Here is a 23983-nt window from a genome sequence, read left to right as displayed (position 1 = left end):
GCGGATGTTTTCCACTCGGTGCCCTTACTTCCGGGTAGCTTCGCTAACTAGCTAGTTGTCCAGACCGACAAACTGACTTAACTTGTGACAATGACCATACTAGTATAGTTGACTGAGCTGGCTGAAAATGAGGAGCATACTTTTAATTGCTTTGCTGGCTCCTTGTTGGGTCAACAGTGCAATTAAATCAAGAGTTATTACGGAAGAGAATCACGAAGAAAACCCCGAGTTCGGTAAGCAATTTAGCAAGCTAACGTTAGCTTTAATGTTAATGTTAACTTAATGTTATTTGTGCTGTGTTTATTTCCTGTGATTATCAACACTGGTATTGATGATATCCCGTTATGTGTCATAAAATGTTTAGGCATTGGCAAATAAAGCCACATAATTCAGACTGGATTAGATGTGCGGATTGAAGTATTTGACGTTAAACGAACAAACGCAGTTTTTGCTTGGTCGTGTGTGACCGTTATCGCCATGTGTTCCAGATGCTCTGCACTCCATCCTATCAGATTTTGAGGTGCTGCCATTGTCAGGCCTCCAGCTGCACTCTGTAAGGAAGAGGGACGTCCACACCCAATCCCACCTGGAGCGCCTGGTGAGCTTCAAGGCCCTGCACAGGTACAGAGCCTACCTCGAAGAACAGTTGTTTTGATCTTTCGAGTAATGACGGACATCTTTTCAAGACTGTTAAAATAAAACTCACACGCCCATGCACATATCGAAAACGTTATTGGTTGCTGCAGTGTTGTAGTCGAGACATAGGCGTCGATTTCGGTGAGGACGGTGGGTACGGGTACCTACCAGATTTCGTCATGAGTCATTTTGTACCCACCACTTTTTTGAAAACCTCGAGCTCAATTTAGTTTAAGTCCATAACACAATTCTTGTGCAACATATGCCTAAAAATCCACAACAATCTCTATCCCCAATTCCTCACAGGGCATGCACTGACACAGCCGCTATGCTGCTGCCCTGGCTGCACGCTCTGTTCACTACACTGCCTGTCGGGACATTCTGCTTAACGTGGTTTAATGTACCTAAACAATGATCAATGATCACCAAATTCCCCATGGCCATATCTTGTAATGAACACTTACGCCTGTCAAAAGAACTAAACCGAAAACCAACGATTATATAAGTTATCTCACATTAGCGTGGTCTTCTTCATTGGCGCCTATGGCGAGGAAAAAGCTTGTACCTATAAACAATGATCAATGATTACCAAATTTGTCTCTCATATTGCTCCTCATAACCACTGAAAACTGTCAAAAAATCGAGCCAGAAATGTGGTGGTGATTGGTCGCTGTTTGGGTACATTAAACCACGTTATGACTTATAAACCCCATGAGAACCGTGGGGAGTCAACCCACAGCCGCTCTGCTGCCCTGCTGAAAATGTGAAGCAGAAACGCTTAATGTCAGATAACGTCCATAATAATTGGACTTTGGGTTCGATTTTTTTTGAGTTTTCAGTGGTTATGAGGAGCAATATGAGAGAGAAATTTGGTAATCATTGATCATTGTTTACGTACATTAAACCACGTTTTTATGCTTTAGTAAGCTACACAGCGTCTTTCAAATCATGACCTGCGTGAAAGAGGAAAAAAAAAATGAATGCGTCATTGTACCCAGCACTTCTGGAAATGTACTTCCGAATGCGTCTCTGTCCCCAGCACATTTCAAACCAAACTGACGCCCATGAGTCGAGACCACCTAAACCAAGACCAAGTCATCACCAAGACCAAGACTTTGAGTGGTTGAGACAAAGTCAAGACCAAGACCAGACCAGTGCCAGACAGCCAGAGTTTCTCCTGCATTCACTTTGTTGGGAGTGCGTGTTAAGGGGACGGGGAGAGGGAGTCTGACCGGAGGGATTTTTGCAGTTCTTAGAACTAAACGTTCCTAGAACACTTTTTTTCGTTGTGTTCCGACAGGAAAAATTTGGGGATTTTTAAGTTCCTCTGGCCTCAGTAGCATACTTTTTTTTTAGCTCCTACTTCAGAGCAGGGTCTTTTCCCTTTTCCTAGGTGTACTTGATTGGTCGAACTTGTAAGTCACGCCCACTGCCAACTCGGAAACTTGCAGACAGAGCAACAGCGGGACATTTTTAACAATTTTCACCATCTTATTCATCATTAAATTCACTTCTGACAACGTTTTTAGGCGAGAAATTAACTGTTTAGATTTCGAATATAGGCAGTCTTGCGAAAATTGATGCCGAATTGACAATTTGCTTCAAAGCTTTCGGAGTTCAGAAGCTTCAAGTGAGGCGACAGCCAGCAAGCGCCTGCCCCGGCTTCTAGCTCGTCGCTCGGCCAGTCATGCTCAGACACCTCGCGGTAAGCTGGAGGTCTCTCAGACCGCTCTCGTAAATAAGAGGCTTTTTTATTTTGCCGTTGACGGTTCGTTTGTTTAAATATCACAACACATGTCCATCATAAGATTAACGGAAACCTGTGGTTAACTGTCTTTTCGGGAGTTAAACTCCACAAGCGTGGCCGACATACATACACACACACACACAGTCACACACGTCCACAGCGTAGCGGGCAGAGGCGGGGTCTGTTCAGAGTATAATAAAGCCCCGTCTGTGTTGAGCAAAACATTACGTGAATTACTACGAGAATGGACGTGCATTTAATATAGGAAAAGTGCACAAGTATTAGCATCGTTTGTTGTTGTATGTGGCGCTAAGGTCTAGTGACGATGCTATAAAGACCGTTGCCGTGCTTGCGTCACTCCCTTACCCCTCCTACCAGTCCCTATGGCCACTTGGCCAGTGGAAATGCAAACGGAAAAAAAGATTTTGGGGGAGAGTAGTTCTTAGAACTGCTTAGAAGTGTACTTTTCCTCTAAAAAGTACAAGTACTATCCAGTCAGAAAGCACCTAGTTACAAATTTCAAATTAGTAATGAGTGAAGTTATTGGTTGCGTTTGAAGCAGACAGTTTTACATCCAATCACAGTAATGATGTTAACACATACAATTAGACAATGCAGAGGCAACTTAGTGATATCCCTGCAGTTGTGGTCTTGAAATAAAATCCTGAGTCCTTTTTATCCAGGACCTAGACAAGACCGAGTTAAAATCCAGGGGGTCAAAATCCACAAACCTTCTAGCTAATATAATGCTTCGGCAGTTAGTCTGATGAAGTAGATATTTTCCAAAATTAGTTTTTTGATTAGGAAATTCCCTCTCTGTATTACACTCTGTCCATTGCAACTTAGAAACACTGTCAACAGAAACAAAAAGATGGAATTTCTTTTTTTACTTAAATGACTAACTTTGGAAGTTACCCTCTTGATAAATTACTAAAGAGTCATATTGGCCTCAGCTGATCTTTGCATTTTTGCACGGAACAAGGAATGTGGATTTTTTTACTCCCCATCACCTACATTGAAGTCGGGCTGAGAAAGGATCGCTTCACAGCCATTATGGACAGGACGTAGAATTACATTTACATTGACCAATAACTCCAATGAAAGTATTGTATTGGGATAAACTTGGAAAAAATGTCAATTCTCAAATCTCATTGATCAGACTACAGCCTCAAATAAAGAGACATTATCCCCAAAGTATTTTGGGCAGTATTTTTGGCAGTAAAACACTAAACACTAAATTCCATGTGACTCCTCGTAGTATTGACGGCATGTCATCATGTTTAGGTTAATGTAGATATTGTGCTTCGTTTTGTGTTTTTCAGAAATTTCAAGCTTTACTTGACCACCAACACAGACATTTTCACTGACAACTTTAAAGCGGTGTTTGTTGATAAACATGGAAGCGAGGAAAACTACGATGTTCATCTTCAGAACTATTTCACTGGACATGTTGTAGGTGAGTGAGTAACTTCTAGGTCTAGGGATTCACCAATATGTTTTTTAGAAGCGAGTTTTTTTCCCTGATCCCATGTTCCCCAGGAGTCTTTGTTTGCATGTGCAAAACAAGTAAAGCTTAACAGACAAAATTATTTTTAAAACCTTTTAATCTGAGAAATTCTGATCAAATAATTGCCACTATTTGCCAAATATGAGTGATAACTTTAATGTAGGGCTTATGCAGATACTGCTATGTTAAGATGATACTGACTGATACAATAGTATGTTAAATTATCATTACAACTTTTACTTGATAGATTACTGGATTTAGTCTCCATATGTCATTATTTTAATAAAACTAACCTGATTTGTGTTGTGTTTGCAGGAGAGGAGCATTCACGTGTGCAGGCACACATAGAAGGAGATGAGTTTTCTGCTCACATTCTAACTGATGAAGCAGAGTACAACGTAGAGGTAAGAATGATAGTTACGTATTGTAACTCCAGATTCTGTTTTGTGTAGGCTTTGCCCTCTTAAGAGCTGTTGCTATTGGGTTTATAAACCCAATAGCAACAGCTCTTAGAGGGCAAAGTCTATACAAAATGGAAGCTAGGTGGAAAATCATCATGTCTGTGTAGAATCCAAATAGAGAGGGTATTGACTGTACCTTTTTTTTTCTTTTTTTTTGTAAGACACTTCATCCAAGGCATTTTTGACTTTGACAGTTGAGAGCCCACACTGTTGAATACTGTGATGGTATTATCAGCATTACTAAAGCCACAAAGAAATCAAGAAAAAGGCAATTGTACACTGAATGCTCCCAACAATATTAATGTGATATAGTAGTAGCTGATGTAAAATATTCTAGAGTAGGAGAGGTAGGTTTTATGTCTTGTAGCCCAGTTTATCTCATGAGGATTTAACTGTTCTAATGTACCACATCTATAGTGTAGGTATGTCAAAGAAAAGTATGCAGCATTTTGTAAGGATTTGAAAGTGACATATGCTCTCCAGCAAACTGGTTTTAAAGTGAAACAATTACAGTGAGGGTAAATTCCTCTTGGTGATTCCTTTTTATACACATTCAAAATGGTTAAACAGTGTATGAGTTGTAGCTCCATTATTGTACTACTACACTGTTTTTTTTTTTATTTTTTTAAGGGGGCCATACACCACTTAATTCATACAGTATCTGTCTTTTTTCTTGTCATTCCTCGCCTATATTTTCTTTTTCTGCTTTTGATTAAATGTTTTTTTCTCCCAACCCTGTCATCTCCTTGTGACCTCTCTGACTCCTCTGTTTTGTTCTCTAACTCCACCTGTCTTTCTCTGGCCATCCAGCCCCTGTGGAGGTTTACAGATTCCCCAGCTGATGGCAGGTTGCTGGTTTATCGCTCAGATGACATTAGGAATCTGAGCCGCATCGTCTCTCCAAAGGTGTGTGGTTATATCCACGCAGAGGCTAAGGAGCTGCTGCCAGAGACTGCCAGGGATTTGGATGGGCAGGAGGAGGTGGACCAAGAAAAGGGTGAGCTGAGCTCTGCGGTTTGTTTCCCTCACTAGGGCTGGAAAGTTGTGTGTGTGTGGTCATATTTGTAGTGAAAATGTGTAGGAGGGTTGAAGATCACAAATCTGGTGGAGCCTAGGCTCTGTGCTCTTGTTTGTGGATTGTAAAGAGTAGATAAAAGAGTAGGAGGATAACAACGGGGAGAGAAGGAAGGAGGAGGCTGTAGTACTTAGACAAAGGAGGTAGGTGTTAGATTCTGTAACAGTCACTTTTAATAAAAGCCTTTTTATCTATAAAACCTAGCCTAAGTTATGCACATATACACTGCTGACAAGTGGCTATTATGTAACAACCAAATGCCTTTTGATTCTTTTGTGCTGCTTTGGAAATGTAAAGCATGTAACGGTGATAATGTGCCAGAGACATCTAACACACCTCTCACTGGCTGGTGGTGGAAAGCACTCATTGGGGATACGAGTTAGGGGTGAAGGTTCTTATGGAGGAGGCATTCAATTTCATGGAGGCTCTGCTGCCCAATGAGAAGACTGAGTCGTCACTGGTCTCCCACTTCTTGTTGTGGAAGCCAGGGCAGTGCACACTCACACTTCTGAACAGTGTACAGCCAAGTGTATGATGTAATGCTCAAATGGGATGTCTTCCTGTTGTCCTTTTCTGTTATTCTTCAACTACTCATTGTTTGAAGAGTTTAGGTCGTATGAAGTTATGAGGCGTCTCTTCAGATTTTTGCGATTTTCTGTGACAGTGAGATCAAAGATCTTTACTTCCAGCTTCTAAAATGTGAGGATTTGCAATTTAATATATTTGTAAACTACAAAATTGAGAAAGTTAAACTTACAATTTTCAAACAGATATAACTCTTGAGAAACATGCATGGATAAAAAGTTTCACATTATATTATGTCAGTGAAATTTAACTTGGCTCATTTTATTAATAGTTTTGAGAACCACTGTTTATAGACTAAATGATTATTGGATTTTTTGAAGAAGAAAAAACTATTAATATAGGCAACTATTTATTGCCTATGAAAATTCTTATTGGTTGCAGCCCTAAGCATTACCTTTACAAAGTTAAACCTTGTATTGCAGATGCTAAATAAGCATCACTTAATCTATAAGTGAAGTTATGTGGTAACAGATTCAACACAATTGTTTGTACAGAATTGAAAACCCTCGAGTATACCCCATATACCTCTGCTCTAGCTGGGTAATTGAACCTAACATTGCGCGGTCTATGTGTGAAATTGGCTGTAGTTTACTGTCGTTGTGTATATACAGTAGACCCCTTAATACTTACTTTTAATGCACTCTACTATAAATATAAAATGCTATTTTATTCTGGCTTGAAGAACAGAAGCAGCGCTTAATCAGTTCACTGGCAAACAAAAAAGAAGACATGCGGCTAAATGTGAAAATGAGGGCAATTAACAGTGCAATACTGGAGCATGGCCTCATTGTTTAACTTGTTAATGTATCTATCTTCATGCAAGATTAGTCGACTGTTTGAATATGGCAATGCTTAAAAAAACAGATCATTACTATTTCTTTTGTTTGTCTGCCTGTGACCATTTTTCTTTCTCTACCCCTTCCTGTCTCTCTTACTGCTCCTGCTGCTTCTCCCTTGTAGGGTCCCACCACAGAGAGAAGAGACAGGCTCACGATCACAAGAAGAATACCTGCCCCCTGTTGCTAGTTGCAGATTATCGCTTCTTTAAACACATGGGCCGCGGACAAGAGAGCGTCACTCTCAACTACCTGGTCTGTCTTTACGATGCTATGTTCAAAAGTAGTGCAGAGCGAATTCACCATCTAAAGTGTTAAACATAGGGCATTAAGTTGAACAGAACTAAAGGATAATGTATTGCTTTATTTTCTTTTTTTTGATTTCCACATTTTAGTTTTACGTCATTAAATTGACAAATCTATAATCTATCAATATGTCTAATATAACCGTATAAGTATTTTTTGTTGTTGTAATATTGTTATATATTTCTGTATGATAATTCTTGCCTCCTTCTCTCACTCCAGATTGAGCTGATTGATCGAGTTGATGACATTTATAGGAACACAACCTGGGATGATGAATTCAAAGGCTATGGGGTCCAGATCCATCAGGTGTGTGTGTGGCTGGCTGTGTGTTGAACTTCACTGTAATATGGTTCAAGTCTGACTTGCAGCATGATAGCTTTGTTTTACATCGTGTCACTCCCGGAAGTGAAGCTGAGAATATCACTGTCCCTCAGTGTGTTTGAGGACAGCATTCTTCGGAGGAACTGAAAGCTTTTTGTGTATGCCCCGTGGGGTAATTTAATTAGTTCCACAGGATTTGGGAATGAATGGATACACTGTTTGTCATTTTGTGAGTCACGGGTTTTCTCACTGAAAAGATATGCACTCATTTAGCTGCCCACAATTATTTTCCAATTTTCTTTACCATACATGTCCATTTTTTTTTAGATAATGTTTATTGCTTGAAACGCAAACCCCAAAACATGATGCTGGCTGACTGATTATAAAGCGAGATGTATGCTTCTGCGTAAAATCTACGCCGTAGCTACGCACGTAGGTACGTGGAGACACAGACCTACGCTGTGGCCTTTTAAAACTGTAACTACGTGTCACTCGGCCGTGGCTTGGTAGTGTTGCATTTACCTCTACTCATTTCCTGATTCTCCTTCTCCATAAACAACATGAAATCAATGAGAGGGTTAACTTTTCCTGCTACAGATTTCCGACCGTGGTCGGAAGACACTTTGTTTCTCCCACTATGACTCTAGAGTTGCTACTCGCTCCGAAGCTAATTGCTGTCACGTTCTACCCCACACGAAACTGCCGGCCCTGCTATTGAGATCAACGCACACACCAACGCACAAGTATAAACTTGAGGCCACTTACGTAGGCTCTGCGTGGAGCCTCCGCACAACCATAAATCAAGCTTAAGAGTCACATGGTCCCCTCCCCCTATGCATTACAGCTTTGCTATTACAGGTTCAGGGGCTCTCCTGACACACTATGTTGCAGTTCAATGTAAAATCATTTATAATTCATCCGTGATTTGAGGGGCAAAATAAATTGAATGTGCGTCTTAAAATCTGAACTATGAATTGTTTCACATAACATTAATCATGAGCCAGTACACTAAGATTTGTTTGAATGCTTTGAATACAATTTGATGAATTGTTCATAAATTGAGACTTTGGTTACAATTCTCAGATTATCATAAACAAAGAGCCTACAAAGCCTCCCCCTGGCCAAGCTGGCACCGGCTGGGTCCACTATAACATGGAGGACAGCCCTGTGAGCGGAAAGGCGGTCTGGGATGTAAAGAGACTTCTGGAGGTAGGAAAAAAAGACGGAGAGAAAGATGTATATGAAGAGAGGGGAGGTTTGTGAAATACAGTGGGTCATTTTTTTGGTGAAATCCAATTGTCAACCAACGGAACGTGGAATGTGTTGACACAGATGTGTAAAATGTACTATCAAGCTGGACCTACAGAAGCTTATCACAGATGTATCGGGAATGCTGGCCCGATAAGGAACATGAAATGCCAGTGTAAGAATATCAAAGATGTGTTCGAGGTCATTCGGAAAATAGGTTGACAAAGTTTGTGAAATGTCCCGCTCAGTACAAATCTTGGTTAAAAAATATTTTGCCAGCGCTGCAGTTTATCCTCGTGGTGTCAAGAGTTTAGTAGAAACAGGAAGTAAAACTGACTTTGACATATACAAATGTTGGCAGATGATAGTTCTCCTTTTGTCCCTCAGCAATTCAGCTCAGACATAGCTGACAATGCCTCCACTGTATGTCTGGCCCACCTGTTCACCTACCAGGATTTCGATGAGGGCACACTGGGGCTGGCATATGTGGCCCCCTCCAAACCTCAGGCACTGGGCGGCCTCTGCCCAAAACGTAAGGAAACATCCCTTAGTGGCAAAATAGCATATAATATATACATCATGCAACACCTACAGTACATTACCAATATATGGTTGATGTAGGCTGACTTGAATGTATATCATTTAAATATTTTAAAATATTGTGCTGCTTGTGTCACGCGTAAAGAATATCGATGTTGCAGTATTAATGAAAATCTGCCACAGTCACGTAAAGGGAAAGTAGTGTGTGAAGCTGCTAATAGAAGTTGGACAGACTGTAATGAATACAGACCAGATAAATGCCAAAAAATGACACAGAAGTGTGGAAAAACTGTTCAGTCGAGCCCTGGGCTTTTGTAAAGCAAAACGGATACTGACATGTTGCTTTGATTTTGTCCTTTTGTAGCATACTACCCATCTCACTCTGTAAAGAAGCCCAGTTACCTCAACACAGGCCTGACCAGCACCAAGAACTATGGCAAAACCATCCTAACAAAGGTCTGTTTTACCTTCGTCTATCACTTCTCTTCTTTGACAAAACTAATTACTAGGTGTACTCGGTTTTAGCCAGGAAACTATGCAACATGTCATCCTGCCAAGTGTAGGCTCTTAAGGAGAGCAGACACACCTTTTTTGTGTGGGTGTTATGAGTGATGATGTTAACACGGTTGCATTTTGACACCTTAGTAAGCGGTATATTGCTGCTCCTCAGCACAGTGTACAGTTAAGTCTCAAAACAATGTGAGCTGAGATGAAGTTTGGGGTTTGTATCTGTAGCCTCTATGATAATATGCATGTTTGGTTTTTTTTGTCAGTGAAATCGGTGTTATGAGTAGGAGATGCACATAGTGTCAGTACTGCATTTGTTGCTTGGTAGAATTTTTTGTTTTTGTGTGATTTGTTCTTGATTGATAAAGTAGTAAACTATACGTTTAAATCATACCTGCAAACTAGTCGCTTTTGGGTGAAAATTGCCGTTTTGAATGGGGAAAATGTAATCCACATGAATCGTGTAGATCCGAAGAGTTTTTATTTATTTAATTTTTTTCAGCCCTTCTGAGTTTGCAGGTATGTTAAATGAATAACTCTGGTGTGTTTGTGTCCCATCAGGAGGCAGATTTGGTAACCACTCACGAGCTGGGCCATAACTTTGGAGCAGAGCACGATCCTGACAACATCCCTTACTGTGCTCCCAGTGACGACCAGGGCGGGAAGTTTGTCATGTACCCTATAGCTGTGAGCGGAGACCATATCAACAACAAGGTACCTTCTGAAATGGTGAACAAGTAAAAAGTGGTATTCGAACTCCAACATACAGTAGGATACAGCAGAATCATTTTTTTCCTTATTTAGCACAAGCTAAATTTACAAAACGGGCCAGAAACAATTACAAAAATTAAGGAAATAATTCTATCAATATTGGTGGGAATGATGCTACAACAAAATCACATGCAGTCAGTAAACAGAGGAACCATTATACTTAAAATCAAGACCATCAAGGAACTGCTTGAATATATCTTGACAGTTATTTGGACACACAGTGTGATATGCAGTGTGAATTTGAGTTGGTTAATCTACAAAGTGTTGGATAAACGTGAGTCACAGTTGTTCCAGTGAAATATGACAGACAGCAAAAGTACTGTACCTCCTCCGCCATTGGCCTTAACAGCTAATATGCATATGACTTTTTTGCTGAAATTTATGGTACAAAGTGCTGCTGTTTATCTGTTGTGACTTGTTCTAAACTTGAAGCCAGACCCTCTTGGAGAAATCTTGAATTGCATCAGAATGTAAATTCATGCTTAGTATTGTCAAAAAAAGAATCACTATTGTTTCACTGACTTTGTATACATTTTATCTATGCAACCATTTATTTGAGTAAATAGCTGTTGATTGTTTTGCTTAAAAAATAACTTTACATCAATTATTCTAGTATTTAGCTTCATAGCAGTCTTTTGTCACACCACCTTTCACAGTTGAGCATAAAGCATCCACTCCTAGTTAATGTCTAACCTTGTCTACCTCGCCTTCCCCCCTAAAGCGCTTCTCCAACTGCAGCAAGATCTCCGTAGGAAAGACGTTACGTTTCAAGGCTCCCGTGTGTTTCAAGGAGAGGAACAGTAAGGTGTGTGGGAACTCCAGAGTGGAGGATGGGGAGGAGTGCGATCCTGGGCTACTCCACCTCAACGAAGACCCCTGCTGCTCAGCCGACTGCAAATTCAGACGCGGTGCACAGTGCAGGTATGAGGTCCAAAAGACGGATTCATTGAACAAAACGCACTCATCAGGTCTGAAACGCATTCAAACATTGGATTAATTGGACCTAAAATGGCAGAAAATTATTGTGGAACACACACATTCACGTCTCTGTTCTCTCCACAGCGACAGAAACAGCCCTTGTTGTAGGAATTGCAAGTTTGAGCTTGCAAGAACAAGGTGCCAGGAACCCATTAATGCCACCTGTAAAGGCATATCCTCCTGCACAGGTGAGGGCCTCCTGCCTGTCGAACACGAGAACTGCAGCGATCACTGGAATGCTGTTTGCTGTGGTGTTCGGTACCTTTTTTGAATTGATAAATAAAAAAATATGTATCTACCTTTCCTTCACGTTAGGCAACAGCAGTCAGTGTCCACCTCCTGAAAACGCTGCTGACGACACAGTGTGTGTGGACAACGGCCGGTGTCTCAATGGAGAGTGCAACCCTTTCTGCGAGGCCATGCAGAAACTTCAGTCTTGTGCTTGCAATGGTAAAGAACAGTTCATTTGTCACAAGGTCAGGGAAATGATAACAGTTTTAAGTGGATTGTTGTCTATTGTTGTGTATCGAGAAATAAAAAGCAGATTCCCAGTGATCATGGAGGTCCAGGAGTGTCCCCGATAGGCAAAATCAAGACACTTGAATGATAGAAATTGAAATCATACCTGGAAAAAAATTTGTTTCTTTGAGATAAATAAAAAAAACAGTATCCTTTCATTGATGTATTCAGGAATATATTGACAGTTGTACACTAAGATACACTCTCAGGAAGACACTAGATACGTTTTTATATTTGACCTTCAATCAAGGTCATTAAAAGGATTATTGAGTTGATGTGAAAAGTCTACAAGTCCCAGGCTTATGAAACCATTTCAAACGGTTAAACAAACTCAAACATTTAAATATTATATATAACAAACTCAAAATTGTCACAAACACAGCAGGATGTTTTCAGATGGCAGTGGCTTATTAAAACGATTTGAAGAGATGGTTCACAGGTCTGAAGGAATCTTTTAATTCCTGCTCTGCAAAATAAAGTGAATGTGTGCACTGAGAGTGTCAATGGAGGGTATAGTTATTACAATTTCGCAAACATAATCAAACCGTTGATCCCCTCTTCTGTTTGCAGAGACGGAGAACTCATGTAAAGTGTGCTGCAGGGGAAAAGGTGGCGCCTGCTCTCCCTTCATCCAGACCAATGGCAGTTTTCTTTTTCTTCGCAAAGGAAAACCCTGCACTGTGGGCTTCTGTGACGGGAACGTGAGTCACCAAATCTTTTATATCTGTCCAGACAGGCTTCTAGCCAATCCTAGCATGTTTCCATCATGTTTAGTTTTTAGTTCCTATCACAGTACAGCTCTGAAAGCTCTTACAGAATTGTATGAATGTTACAATGAGTTTGATTTAGCTTTATTTGGCTATTTGGAGAGCTTCTCACAACTTTCTCTTGTTAAAACAGGGAAAGTGCATGAAACAGGTGCAGGACGTGATCGAGAGGTTGTGGGATTTTATCGACAAGCTGGACATTAACACATTTGGTAAGTTGGTTACAACAGGCCACTCTGAAATATAATCCACCCTATGTTAATGTGTAAAAAGGTTCCCGAAGCAGACAAATGAGTATTTGAAAAGTCTGTCTTTTGTTTTATATTGTTGACTGTTGGGGCTGAGTCAAGGTCTTGCCACTCGCCTTACCTGTCTGTCTGTTCTGTTGTCTCTACCACCATCTATGACCAACGTCCCCTCTCCATCAGGGAAGTTTCTGGCTGATAACATAGTGGGCTCTGTCGTGATGTTTTCACTTGTCTTCTGGATTCCTCTCAGTATCCTGGTTCACTGTGTGGTAAGAATCGCTGCACACCATTTTACACTAGTTCCCAGTCTCTTTAGTCTGCCAATAACCGCTCCTTTTTGGGTTCTGTAGCACTTTATTTGAAGGCAGATCTTTTCTTTACAGTAATGACCTTACTTATTTTACTTACTTATTTTACTACACCTTGCTGACATTCCTGACCTTTTTGTGCTTATTTCCGCAGGACAAACGACTTGACCAGCAGTATGAGGAGAACACAAAGTCCTTCTATTACCCTCCAAGCGTAAGTTTTTCATGTCTCAAATGCCCATATATGATTCTGTGCACTAGCCTTGCTGCCACACTGACGAAACTAATACAATCCCACATTGTTTTTTTTAAACACACTGACATCTTTAATAAGAGAGGGAGAGGGGAGAATGAAGGTTGATTGTTCATGTTAAGGTATTTGCCTTTTTGTTTGGATCCCTGCATGATCTGTCACCATTACACTGGGTGCTACATGTACGTTTAGCAAAAGTCCTGATGAGAGGAAAATAAGATTAAATTACCAACAATACAATAATTATTTCCTTTTTGCATATTTACCACCAAATGCATCTCTGTTTGACAGTGGTTTAAAAAAAAAAAAAAAAACTTAGAAATTTAAGAATATTTGCTAAAAATATAAAAAATTGTTTATGTATTTTTTTTTATTTAGAAAGGACCAAAAACATACTCTGTCTCAATCAGCATTTTACTCTGAGAGGAGTAGTACATGAACCCAACATAATGTGCTGAAGTTAAAAGAAACTAAGAAATCTTAGTTTTTGGGTTTGTGTCTGTTCTCTTTTCACTGCTTTGAAGTGCCTAAGCTTCACTGGAAAAATATATTGTTAACGCACATTTTGTGCACCATTCAGGCTTTTTAGCAATATGTGAATTAAAACCTGATAACAGTTGCGGGGGTTGTGTGCTAGTGCTGCGGGCAATTAAATGTGATCAAACCTCATGCACACAGTCCTGATAATGCAGATCAGCTGAGTGTATGAGTGTGAAACACTTGATAATATCTGAGGGTGTCCATTTCAAAACTAACTTTGATGGTTGCTTCGTTAAGTCATAAATATTTCATGTTATTGAGATCTGTGCAAGATTTGAAACCAAGTTATCTGTTAAAGAAATGCTGTTTGTGGCATCACAAGAGCTTTATGCCTTACTTTGTAATTTGACAAAGTGTTTATTGTCTCTTTGACATACCTAATATAAATGTGTAACGGCATCCCCAAGACAGTCCTGAGAAATCTGGTGCTAAATTGGCTTACAGTCTTAAAAAAAAAAAAAAAACGGGTGAAAGCAGGACACAAATGGATTCAGAATCTGTCAGTAAGGGCTTCACTGTCACTGCCAGCTTCAAGCTCCAAATGATCTGTCCATCACTCTTTGCCTTGGCCCTTTCCATTCTCATTGGAACTGCAGCAGATGGTGGAAGTTTGTAGTAGAGCTCCCGCCATAGGTGAGTGCGTGTGCCATGACTTGGTGTTGCGTTGCCATTGAGTCCATGAAGATGCATGGTCAGTGGCCCACGTTTGGGATACTCCTGCAGTCACTTACTCCTTGATGTAATCACTGATCTCGTTGCACATTTTCATCCCTCGCACTCACCTGCGTCTTTCATCTGGAGAGATAAAATGAGTGAGACTTAAACTAAAGCTGATTAATGTGACTTTATAACTATAGTGTGCTCCTCTGCACATGTCATCTACACCGAGTCATATCTGATCAGAAATTACCACAAGAAAGCAAGATTGCATTTAAGGAGTATTCAAACAGAGAGGACTGAACGGGTTCACCTTGTTGTCTTTTGTGAAATCGGATGCAGTGTTTGTCAGTGTTTTTAATTTTGCATCTGCTGTTGTTCAAAGCTACAACATGAGGAGGGTAATGTCCTTTAGGTGGTTGTTATTTTTATTTACCTTTTTTTTTTTGTAATGGCTGTCCGCACTGTTATTTTTTTTATTTATATTTTTTTAGGTTTGATTGGAGACTGAGGGTACATTCCTCTATAGGCCTTTGTCATGGCAGACATTTTGACTCGTGATAGCAGGAAAAGCAGAGGAGCATCTAATAACATTAGTGATGGCTTAATTCCATTTAGGTTTGAAAGTAAGTCCTGCAAGTGAGCCAGCATGCACAATGTCAGGGCCCACGTGCTCCTAAATGGACTGCAGCCATTATTAATATTAGCTACACCTCTGTTTGACAACACAAAATGTCCACTGTGAGAAATGTTTGTTTTACTCATTCCCATTTTTAAAGGGGGTATTGGGGATGGCAATGGGAGGGAGATAGCAGATACCTATTACTAAATTTCTGAAAGTATAATGGAAATGGCTTTAGGGTTTTGACTATTAACTTATTTCATTCTGCTCTAATCTTCATAGTTTTAACTATGAAGATTAGAGCAGAATGGAGTAAAAAGGGAATGGCTCCCTCCTCAGTCAGAGATGGTCAGCTTTGATGTGCTTCAGTCTCACATTTAGTTCTTGCTCTTCAGAGTCAAGAAATGCTGAGCAACCTCGAGTCAGCGGCGGTGCGCATCGTCAAGCCTCCTCAGCCTCTCTTATCCTCCGTCGGCCGGACCGCGCCCTTCTCCCTGCCCCCTCAGCAGCAGAGCCAGGTCACTGCCTCTCTCGCGGCCAGCACCAGTACCCAGGCCCCCGACCCGAGCTACGGCACCATCCAGGACAGCGCAGGGGGGCCGCGGATGGACACCATCCAGGAGGACACCAGCAGCGACTCTCACCTGGGAGAGGAGTGCCTGTCGGACGATTTCACAACCGCAGGAGCCTGCTCGTCGGCTACGAAATCCTCCTACGAGGATCTGACAGATCAGAACCCCGCAGCCAGGGACCGGCGGCGCCTCAAGAGGCAGGAATGCTTTGAGGCGGACACAAAAGAGACGCAGTGCTGAGATGAAATCACCAGTACTTTTTGTTTAAAAGCAACAACACTTACATGCTACCTGATGTGTTTAAGGGAACATGCAAATAACATGCATCAAAAAAAAAAAAATTAAAATCCCAAATTAGATGGCAATTGTTCAAAGGTAATAGCATACATTTTACAGGTCAGATTTGGTGTTAAACAGAACTAAGGACAACATGAGATGTGGATATTCAACACAGCTTCAACTTGGATTGAACCAACACAGATTATACATGAGAAGTCACTATAAGAAGTAAGTAGTTACTGAGTGAATTCATGTTTTTGTGTGCCTGTGGTGAAGTAACGCGGTGCCTTTTCTGTTAGGTAGAGGGTCCTTGTCCAGATAAAGAAAGTCCAGAGTTAAATTGTTTTTGTCTTAACACAGTGGCTAAATGGTTTCTGAATATGCAACATAAAAACATACACAAAAAAAAAACATAAAACTGACACACATGGATCCCAAAGCTCTATCCAATTTGGCCCGTGTGTCCTGTAAAAAGAAGCATCATGTTAACGGCCTCAGCCTGGCCTTTTCTCCCCTAAATGCCTGTTCAAAGAACAGTGTCTTCACAGCACTAACAGTTTAACAGTCAAATGATTAATTCTGTGGTTGTTATTTTACCATAAAAAGAAAACATTTTAGTGTGATATTAAGCAACAAATGTTGACTTTAAACTGAGTTTTATCCTTAATCTCTGTGTCATAACTAGGGCTGGGCGATATGGAGAAAATCAAATTTGATATTTTTGACCAAATGCCTTTATCAATACCGCAACGATATTGTAGTGTTGACTATTGGTGCTTTCACAAAATATTTATACAATGAGGTTTTTGATAAATCATCAGTAATGTGGATATAATGACTAAGTGGGTAAAGGCAAATAATAGAACAGTTACAACAGTCTGGTAAGTTCAGACGACGACTTAACTTTACTGTAACGCAGCCTATAAAACCAGGAAAAGACAACCCTTATGTCATATTACGATATCCAAAATCTAAGACTATATCTAGTCTCATATCATGATATCGATATATTGCCCAGCTCTAGTCATAACTACACTTGAAGTATTTTTCACGTCACTGGAGCATTGAAATGCATTTTTTACATGTTCTTACTGTGCTGTGTGTCATTAATGGTTTCTTTTTTAAATTGTAGGCTTGTATAATCTTTTGACCCCTTTGTACTTATGACATTTTAATACTGTGCAGGGACGAGTGGTAGTCTATTCAGTATTTTATTTATTTGTCCAGCTGTTGAAACTTTAAGAGGTTATATCATGTGTATGAAACGTGGTGCCTTTTCTGATTTAGTGCCTAACCGTTCCGAGTCGACTTTGATTTCTGTGCAAAACTTCCAGCAGTTGAACATGAATCTGGACAATCTGGAAATTATTTTAAAAAAACTTCCAGAGGTGCTCAAATGTTATTTTTATGCTTTGTTTTCTGTCCTTGTGCCATTGTGACTTATGCACCTCACTCTGTTATTATATGCTGTCTCACCACTGTTGCCTGCTGTGCCACATGTTAAAATTGTAAAATATGTATTTAACTGTAGATCAAGAAAAAAACTAGACCGTGTAGCTAACAGTGACTACTGGGTTGATGTGAACTGTTACACAATGAGCAGATGTCCTGTGTCATATTCTGATGTGTATATTCTTAATGTTTCTCTCTCTTTTTTTTAAGTTCTTCGCTTGCATTACCTACACACATCTCAAAATAAAAATCTTTATTGTGCATTTTAAACATTAATATGTGGTCTCACATTTGACATACTGGCACAGCTGCTTCATTCATTCACCTGGGCATTTCCAACAAGTGCAACAAAGGAGTGCTGTTGAGTGTTTTGTTTTTCACAGAATATCCAGCCCTGTAGGATCTTGAAAATATTTTTAAAAGCCAATGTGCTCTCCTTCACTGGTTACAGAGGAGGCTGCTCTCGGGACTCTTTGTGTCCACGTCTCCCCAGTAAGGCAGGATGAAGGGCAGATCAGCCACCCGACTCTCCAGCAGCTCCCACAGGTGCTGTGACACAAACTGGTTTCCCTTCTGTGAGAGATGCAGCCCGTCAGACAGATAGACTGTGTAGTCCTATGAAGCACAGGACAAAACAGGAAGGCTTTTGTTAAATTATTAATTTAAAAGGAAGATAATGGGGTATAATGAAATCTCTCAATACTAGGTCTGGTCACATTGTTAGTGCTTTCAGTTCATAATGAGACATTTGTAAGATTTTAAACATTTAAGGACACTGTATTGTAAGATTTTAAACATTTAATAACATATTGACAATATATACTACATGTATCTAAAATTGTAAATGTCCAACAAACAAAAGAAGCTTACATTTTTCCTGCCCATTCAATTTATTGGATGATTAAAGAAACTGGAATTTACTTGAATGAAGAATCTAATGGACAGTTTTTGTACTGCCTGTTTCAGCAATGCTTTATATTATGGTTCCAATGTTGTCTAATAATTCATTTGGAACATTCCTTCAAAGAAATATGTAATCTGGTACTAATTATAGGGGGGCGGGGGGGAAATACAGAAGCTCAATTTAAATTAATTAAATATTCATGTATTACTCTTATTATTGGAAATTGTATTCTCTGTATATGTTGATTTGTATGCTTGTCTGTAGACATGTTCATGTTTTTCCATGTTCCGCTGACCTGTTGTGCACTGACTTAAAGAATCTCTTACACTAGCGGTTAGCATTAACAATTGGGATTAATGTACTGGAAGTTATTACTACTTTCCCTATATTAAGTCCCATACATAGTTCTTTCCATTAAAGTTCTTGGATGTTTTTTGGAAGTTGCATACTTGTGAAACCAACGTGTTATCCTCTGCGATGTGTGAGGATTTCATGTTACAGTGGCCTCTAATGAAACGCAGCAGCTACAGTAACAAGTACCCACCTGTCCATCTTTCTGCATGAGTGTCCAGAGGTCCAGGACGTCTGTACCACACTGACTGGCAGCCTGGACACATGCCTGGGCATACTGCCCCGCTGCAGAGTTGTGGCGATTGAGTGGACATCCTGAAAAAAGACACGAAGAAACACTCAGGATCTTTGTAGGCCTGGAGTGTAAACATGGCCTATGTTACCATACAAGAACAAGAGAGAGGAGATTGTGAATGAGGGTTACCTTTCAGAATGCACTCCTTCTCCCAGGCCGGCTCATGAATAGGTGGAGGGGTGATGAAGATAACTCTGTCTGCTGACACTCCAGCTGAAGCCAGAAGCCTGGTGATCTCCTTTAGGTTCTCTGAATACTCCTGCAGAGGGACGTGCTGTTGGGGGTTTTTATCTGCATGACAGCAACAGATGAAAGGAGGCAAACTCATACAAGAACATTAGGAAAGGAGAATTAATTATTAGTGACAATGTTTCTAAGCACATTAGTCATAATCACAAAAAGCCTAAGCAGTGAAGTGCAGAGAACGACATCTGAAAACATTTATAGGGGTACTCCAGTAACTAAGTATTGCATTACCATAAATAATTTAAGTAGCAGAAGCTGACACATCCTGACTTTTAGTCTCAAGTATGTGCCAAGCTCCGAACACACAGGATCCTAAATTTTGCTGCAGCATCGTGTCTTGTTAGACCTCCCTGCCTGATAAATATGTACGTCTTTCTAAGCATGTCATAAAAAAAATGCATAGTATATTATGCTATAAAAAAAAGTCATAGTAAAGTATTTCATAAAAAAGTCATACTATATATGTCATAAAAAATCTCGGTGTGCAAAGTCTTGTGAGTAAACCTTTAAGCAAGAAAACAACTATAAAGATGTTTTCTTCTGAAATCGGATACAGAAGGTTTGTAGCCAAATTTTATTACTAAACTTCCTAAATTGTCATTAGAGGTCGTGTCAGTAAAATTGTACCTTCCAGTGCACAGTCGTTGGCTCCAAAGAAGACTGTGACAGCAGCTATGTTGTCTGCTGAGTTTGGGCTGTTGATGAGGCGAGGAAGTACTATCTTAGCCCATCTGGAGTTGTAGCCAGACAGTCCTCTGTTTACAACATCACACTTTCTGATGGGAAAATATATAACGTCAGATTCATATATTAGTCGAAGGCACGTTAGTCTGGTTACACATGACTTGTATTTAAAAAATAAAAAGCACACCAGTGCCATTTCTGTTCATAACTCCCAGAAACTAACAAATTAAATGAGCACTTCCATTACGGTAACAACAAATCAAGAACCAATAAATGGGAACTACTGACCTTGCTAGTTTGTCGGCAATTTCTGCACCCCAGCCATTGGCTTGAAATGAAAACTGAAAGTATTAACAGCACTGTTTCATTAAGTATTATCTAGAAAGCTAGCAGCAAATGCTAACTACTGCGTTAGTGAGTTGGTTAGAATGAACTGCTGGCTTGCATAGTATTACAGTATTTGAAAATGATTTTGCATTAGCTAACCTGTGTGATGGAGTCCCCAAATAAAATGACTTTAGGCCAAATTACGGTTTTGAACTTCGACATAATGAAAGTGACTGTCGCACAAAACGAAATTTCCGGTTAGGAGGTTGTTGTGACGTATGGTCAGACTTCAAAATAAAAGTCTTCATCATTACTTTTTTTTTTTACACAGATATTTAGCTCAATAATGCATTTTGTATAAAATTATACAAACAAAAACGTGTATAAAATATAATTTCATTATAATAAGAATGACAAAAGTATAAAAAATACTTATGATCAAAATGTTGATTTAATGACTTAGCCTACTATTATAATTTGGACTTATTATCTCATCGTTTTGACTTAGAAAGTCAAAATCAGGCTAACTATCACCAAGTTTGCCTCATTAAAGTAAACATTTGGATTAATATCAATAATGGTAGGTTAAATGAAAAAATACTCGCCCACCGGGGGGCGCTGCAGTTAGAACGAGCCACCATCAGCAGCCCGGAAATCAGCTTTCGTCTTTTGCCCCCTTCAAACATGGCGGAGGTCAGGCTATGTTTTGGAAGGGGAGCGTACAACTTTGCACACAAATTCTACAACCGACAACTCCTTGAAAGTCAAGATAAAGGTGCAATACAGGCTTCTTCTCTATCGACTGGGTTACTGTTGGGTGATATCCAAAATGGAGAACTGCATGGAGCCGATAATGCAGCAGACAAAGTGACCGGTGGCGTTTCAAAGGACAATTACACAAGCGTGACACCACTGTATGGTACGGTTAACGAGGTTTGGGAAAACGCAAATGTCGCTGAATATTACGATTTTCTTGGACTCAACAAAGAGTATTCACTTTCTAATAAGTCCAAGGTTCAAAATATAGAGACAAATCTACCCTGGTACCGGATTAACGCCAAGTTTCGGAGGACGTTCTGCACCTCCGGGTCCGCTCGTCGACAACAGACTTTCGGTTTGTGTTGGGGACATGGACAGTTCATCAGAGCTTATAGCGGCAACGGAACCCGATCTGAGCCCCTTTACAAAACCAAAACAGGCTACTATGAAATCCTGGAGGTGTCGCCTACAGCCACTCAAGTCCAGATAAAAACAGCCTACTACAAGCAGTCCTTCGTCTACCACCCGGATAGAAACGCCGGCAGTGAGCACGCCACTGTCCGCTTTTCTGAGATCAGCGAAGCCTATACCGTGCTGGGCAGTAAGGCACTGCGGAAGAAATACGACCGGGGTATGTTGAGTCAGTCGGACCTTATGGCAACAGCCAAACCCTCCGCCAAGAACACAGGGAGCTCCGCGAAACAGACAACCGAAAGCCGACGGTCTGTGGTGGGCGCAGACAGCCGAGGAGACGTCTTTGATTTCGACAAGTTTATCAAGGCCCACTACAACGAGCAGCTGCAGAGAGAAAGAGATATCAGAGTCCGAAAAGAGGAGATGCTTAGGAAGAAGCAGGAGACGATCGAGGAGACGAAGATGGGAAGGATGATGGAGATGGGAATTGTGGTGCTGATAGCGATGGCCGTGGCTATACTGGCCAGCTTAAAGCGGTGATGAAGTTCATTCACATGGAGACATGGAGAAACACACACACACACACACACACACACACACACGCAAATAAATACTGTTAACATGATTGCTGTCGCCCTTTATTTTGACCCTGTCGTCTTAAAATAGGATAACACTGTCCTCTGAAAAGCTGCAAAGCAAAGACTAAACCGAAATGTGCATGTTTCAGTTCATCAGTTTGCAATCCCAGCACAGTGATGTATACTTTCATACTGTCTGAACACAGCTTGGATTACTAGTACTGACAGTTTTGAGTCTGCCATACATATCAGAATAAAAGGACATTATTATTCTATTTTAAATCAGTAATTATCTGATTAAAGAATAAGTAACATGATTATGAATCTTACCAGGCAATGACAACATTCTGTACTTTCCAATTCTGATACAGAAACATTTGAGCCCGTAGAGTATTAGGGTTCGACACCCAGCTTTACCCAGGAGTAATGCACTGTGCCGTGAATGCTGTCTTCAAATTAAATCCACAAGTCACTGGTTGATTTACAACCAACAACCATTCAACTTTGGCTTTTATAAAGTCATCTGTCTTGCAGATATCTTTATTTTTAATGGTTAAACTGGTTTAAATTATATTTCACGTATTGCTATTTATGAAATATGTGTGGCAATGTAAGCAATTAAGGCATGTGTGTGTCATCAGTCATATCTTGAGAGCCCATGAAACGGGGATATTATAGGAACTGTAGGTTTATGCTCATTAAAGAGGTGCCTTGGATGATATTTATTGTAAACATTAATGATTACATTGTTCAGATATTTAACTAATAAATACATCTTGAGCAGTGCCTGTCAGAGCACAGTGAAACAAATGTTTGAGTCTTTTGTTAGTCAACAACACCAACACTGATTAACTGTAAACCTTATTGTGTGAATGCTGATTCAGCAGCATTTACAGTATTGTTATCTGATTCTTCCGTACGATTTTCGGTCACCTACTACTGCATACTTTCAGCTACAAAAACCATTCAAATATCAAAATGGGTCTCATTTTAGTAGGATTTTTACTAAAAGTGTACATATGCCCAAAAGCCAAAAATGGCGTACGCCAAAAAAGAAAATTCTGATTTATAAAACCGTGCAAACGAGCATCTGTAAGCAATATTCCCTTTATAAATCACACTGCTAATTGAGTTATAATTTCAGCCTGTTCTCGCACAGCGTAGGGAAACCTGATCTATAGACTACCTACAGTATATTAATAATACCGTCCAAAACGGCAGGCATTACGGCACTTGGAGACGTCTTCGATATACCAGACCTATATGATAAGATTTTACTACTATACTATGATTTTCTTAGTACCTTTTTCAACATACTGTAAAATAAGATAAGATAGATTTTAGTAATCCCACACTGGGGAAATTCCTGTGCTACAGCAGCTCAAAAGAAGAAGAAAATGTACACACATCGAATAACACAAATACACATTAAATAGACAAAGGAGAAAAAACATACAGAAAGTATTATAAGAAATAGAAAATATAGAATTAGTTATAATATTAATAGTAATAATACAAAAAATTTTACACAATAAACATCAATATATAAACAGAGAGTATATATACACAGATATACAGATGAGTAAGGTGCAGATGGATAGAAATGACATATTGCACAGTTGGAGGTGATACAGAGAAATAAATAAATACGCATAGTGCAGAATATTGTCTAGTGATGGCTCATATTCAG

General features: G+C 39.9%; 3 protein-coding genes across 4 annotated transcripts; 2 read left to right on the top strand and 1 right to left on the bottom strand.

The window, feature by feature from the left end:
• The first annotated feature begins 4 nt into the window (after positions 1 to 4).
• adam17a (ADAM metallopeptidase domain 17a) lies at positions 5 to 19071 on the top strand. Of its 2 annotated transcripts, none has more exons than XM_078277986.1 (19): positions 5 to 233; positions 489 to 621; positions 3706 to 3839; positions 4206 to 4294; positions 5162 to 5348; positions 6972 to 7102; positions 7373 to 7459; positions 8558 to 8683; positions 9110 to 9254; positions 9627 to 9718; positions 10331 to 10483; positions 11262 to 11461; positions 11603 to 11706; positions 11834 to 11968; positions 12608 to 12738; positions 12938 to 13016; positions 13233 to 13321; positions 13515 to 13574; positions 18187 to 19071. In XM_078277986.1, exons 1-19 carry the CDS (start codon positions 128 to 130, stop codon positions 18229 to 18231), a joined length of 2226 nt encoding a protein of 741 aa, XP_078134112.1. In that variant the 5' UTR covers positions 5 to 127; the 3' UTR covers positions 18232 to 19071. The 2 variants fall into 2 exon arrangements, with proteins under 2 accessions (XP_078134112.1, XP_078134111.1); XM_078277985.1 differs by lacking the exon at positions 18187 to 19071 and adding an exon at positions 15828 to 16602.
• On the bottom strand, positions 17974 to 20814 carry iah1 (isoamyl acetate hydrolyzing esterase 1 (putative)). The gene is made up of 6 exons (XM_078277989.1): positions 20702 to 20814; positions 20504 to 20556; positions 20159 to 20307; positions 19415 to 19576; positions 19184 to 19305; positions 17974 to 18350 (listed from the first exon to the last, which is right to left on the bottom strand). Exons 1-6 carry the CDS (start codon positions 20762 to 20764, stop codon positions 18174 to 18176), a joined length of 726 nt encoding a protein of 241 aa, XP_078134115.1. The 5' UTR covers positions 20765 to 20814; the 3' UTR covers positions 17974 to 18173.
• A 380-nt stretch (positions 20815 to 21194) lies between these two features.
• On the top strand, positions 21195 to 22310 carry dnajc30a (DnaJ (Hsp40) homolog, subfamily C, member 30a). Its single transcript, XM_078277988.1, has one exon. The coding sequence runs from the start codon at positions 21227 to 21229 to the stop codon at positions 22253 to 22255; it is 1029 nt and encodes a 342-aa protein (XP_078134114.1). The 5' UTR covers positions 21195 to 21226; the 3' UTR covers positions 22256 to 22310.
• The last annotated feature ends 1673 nt before the right edge of the window (positions 22311 to 23983 follow it).

The sequence above is a fragment of the Sander vitreus genome, chromosome 20, assembly GCF_031162955.1.
Source record: "Sander vitreus isolate 19-12246 chromosome 20, sanVit1, whole genome shotgun sequence".
NCBI classification, from domain to species: Eukaryota; Metazoa; Chordata; class Actinopteri; order Perciformes; family Percidae; genus Sander; species Sander vitreus.
The sequence above is the reverse complement of the archived record's forward strand: the minus strand, read 5'-3'. Positions and strand labels throughout refer to the sequence as shown.

Excerpts from the sequence above, each read along its gene's own strand:
- adam17a (XM_078277985.1), top strand. The coding sequence starts at position 128 with ATGAGGAGCATACTTTTAATTGCTTTGCTGGCTCCTTGTTGGGTCAAC. Across the intron at positions 12,739-12,937 it reads TGGGCTTCTGTGACGGGAAC|GGAAAGTGCATGAAACAGGT; the intron begins GTGAGTCACCAA and ends TTGTTAAAACAG. Across the intron at positions 13,322-13,514 it reads GTATCCTGGTTCACTGTGTG|GACAAACGACTTGACCAGCA; the intron begins GTAAGAATCGCT and ends TTATTTCCGCAG.
- iah1 (XM_078277989.1), bottom strand. The coding sequence starts at position 20,764 with ATGTCGAAGTTCAAAACCGTAATTTGGCCTAAAGTCATTTTATTTGGG. Across the intron at positions 20,308-20,503 it reads ATTGCCGACAAACTAGCAAG|AAAGTGTGATGTTGTAAACA; the intron begins GTCAGTAGTTCC and ends TTTTCCCATCAG. Across the intron at positions 19,306-19,414 it reads GAAGGAGTGCATTCTGAAAG|GATGTCCACTCAATCGCCAC; the intron begins GTAACCCTCATT and ends GTCTTTTTTCAG.
- dnajc30a (XM_078277988.1), top strand. The coding sequence starts at position 21,227 with ATGGCGGAGGTCAGGCTATGTTTTGGAAGGGGAGCGTACAACTTTGCA.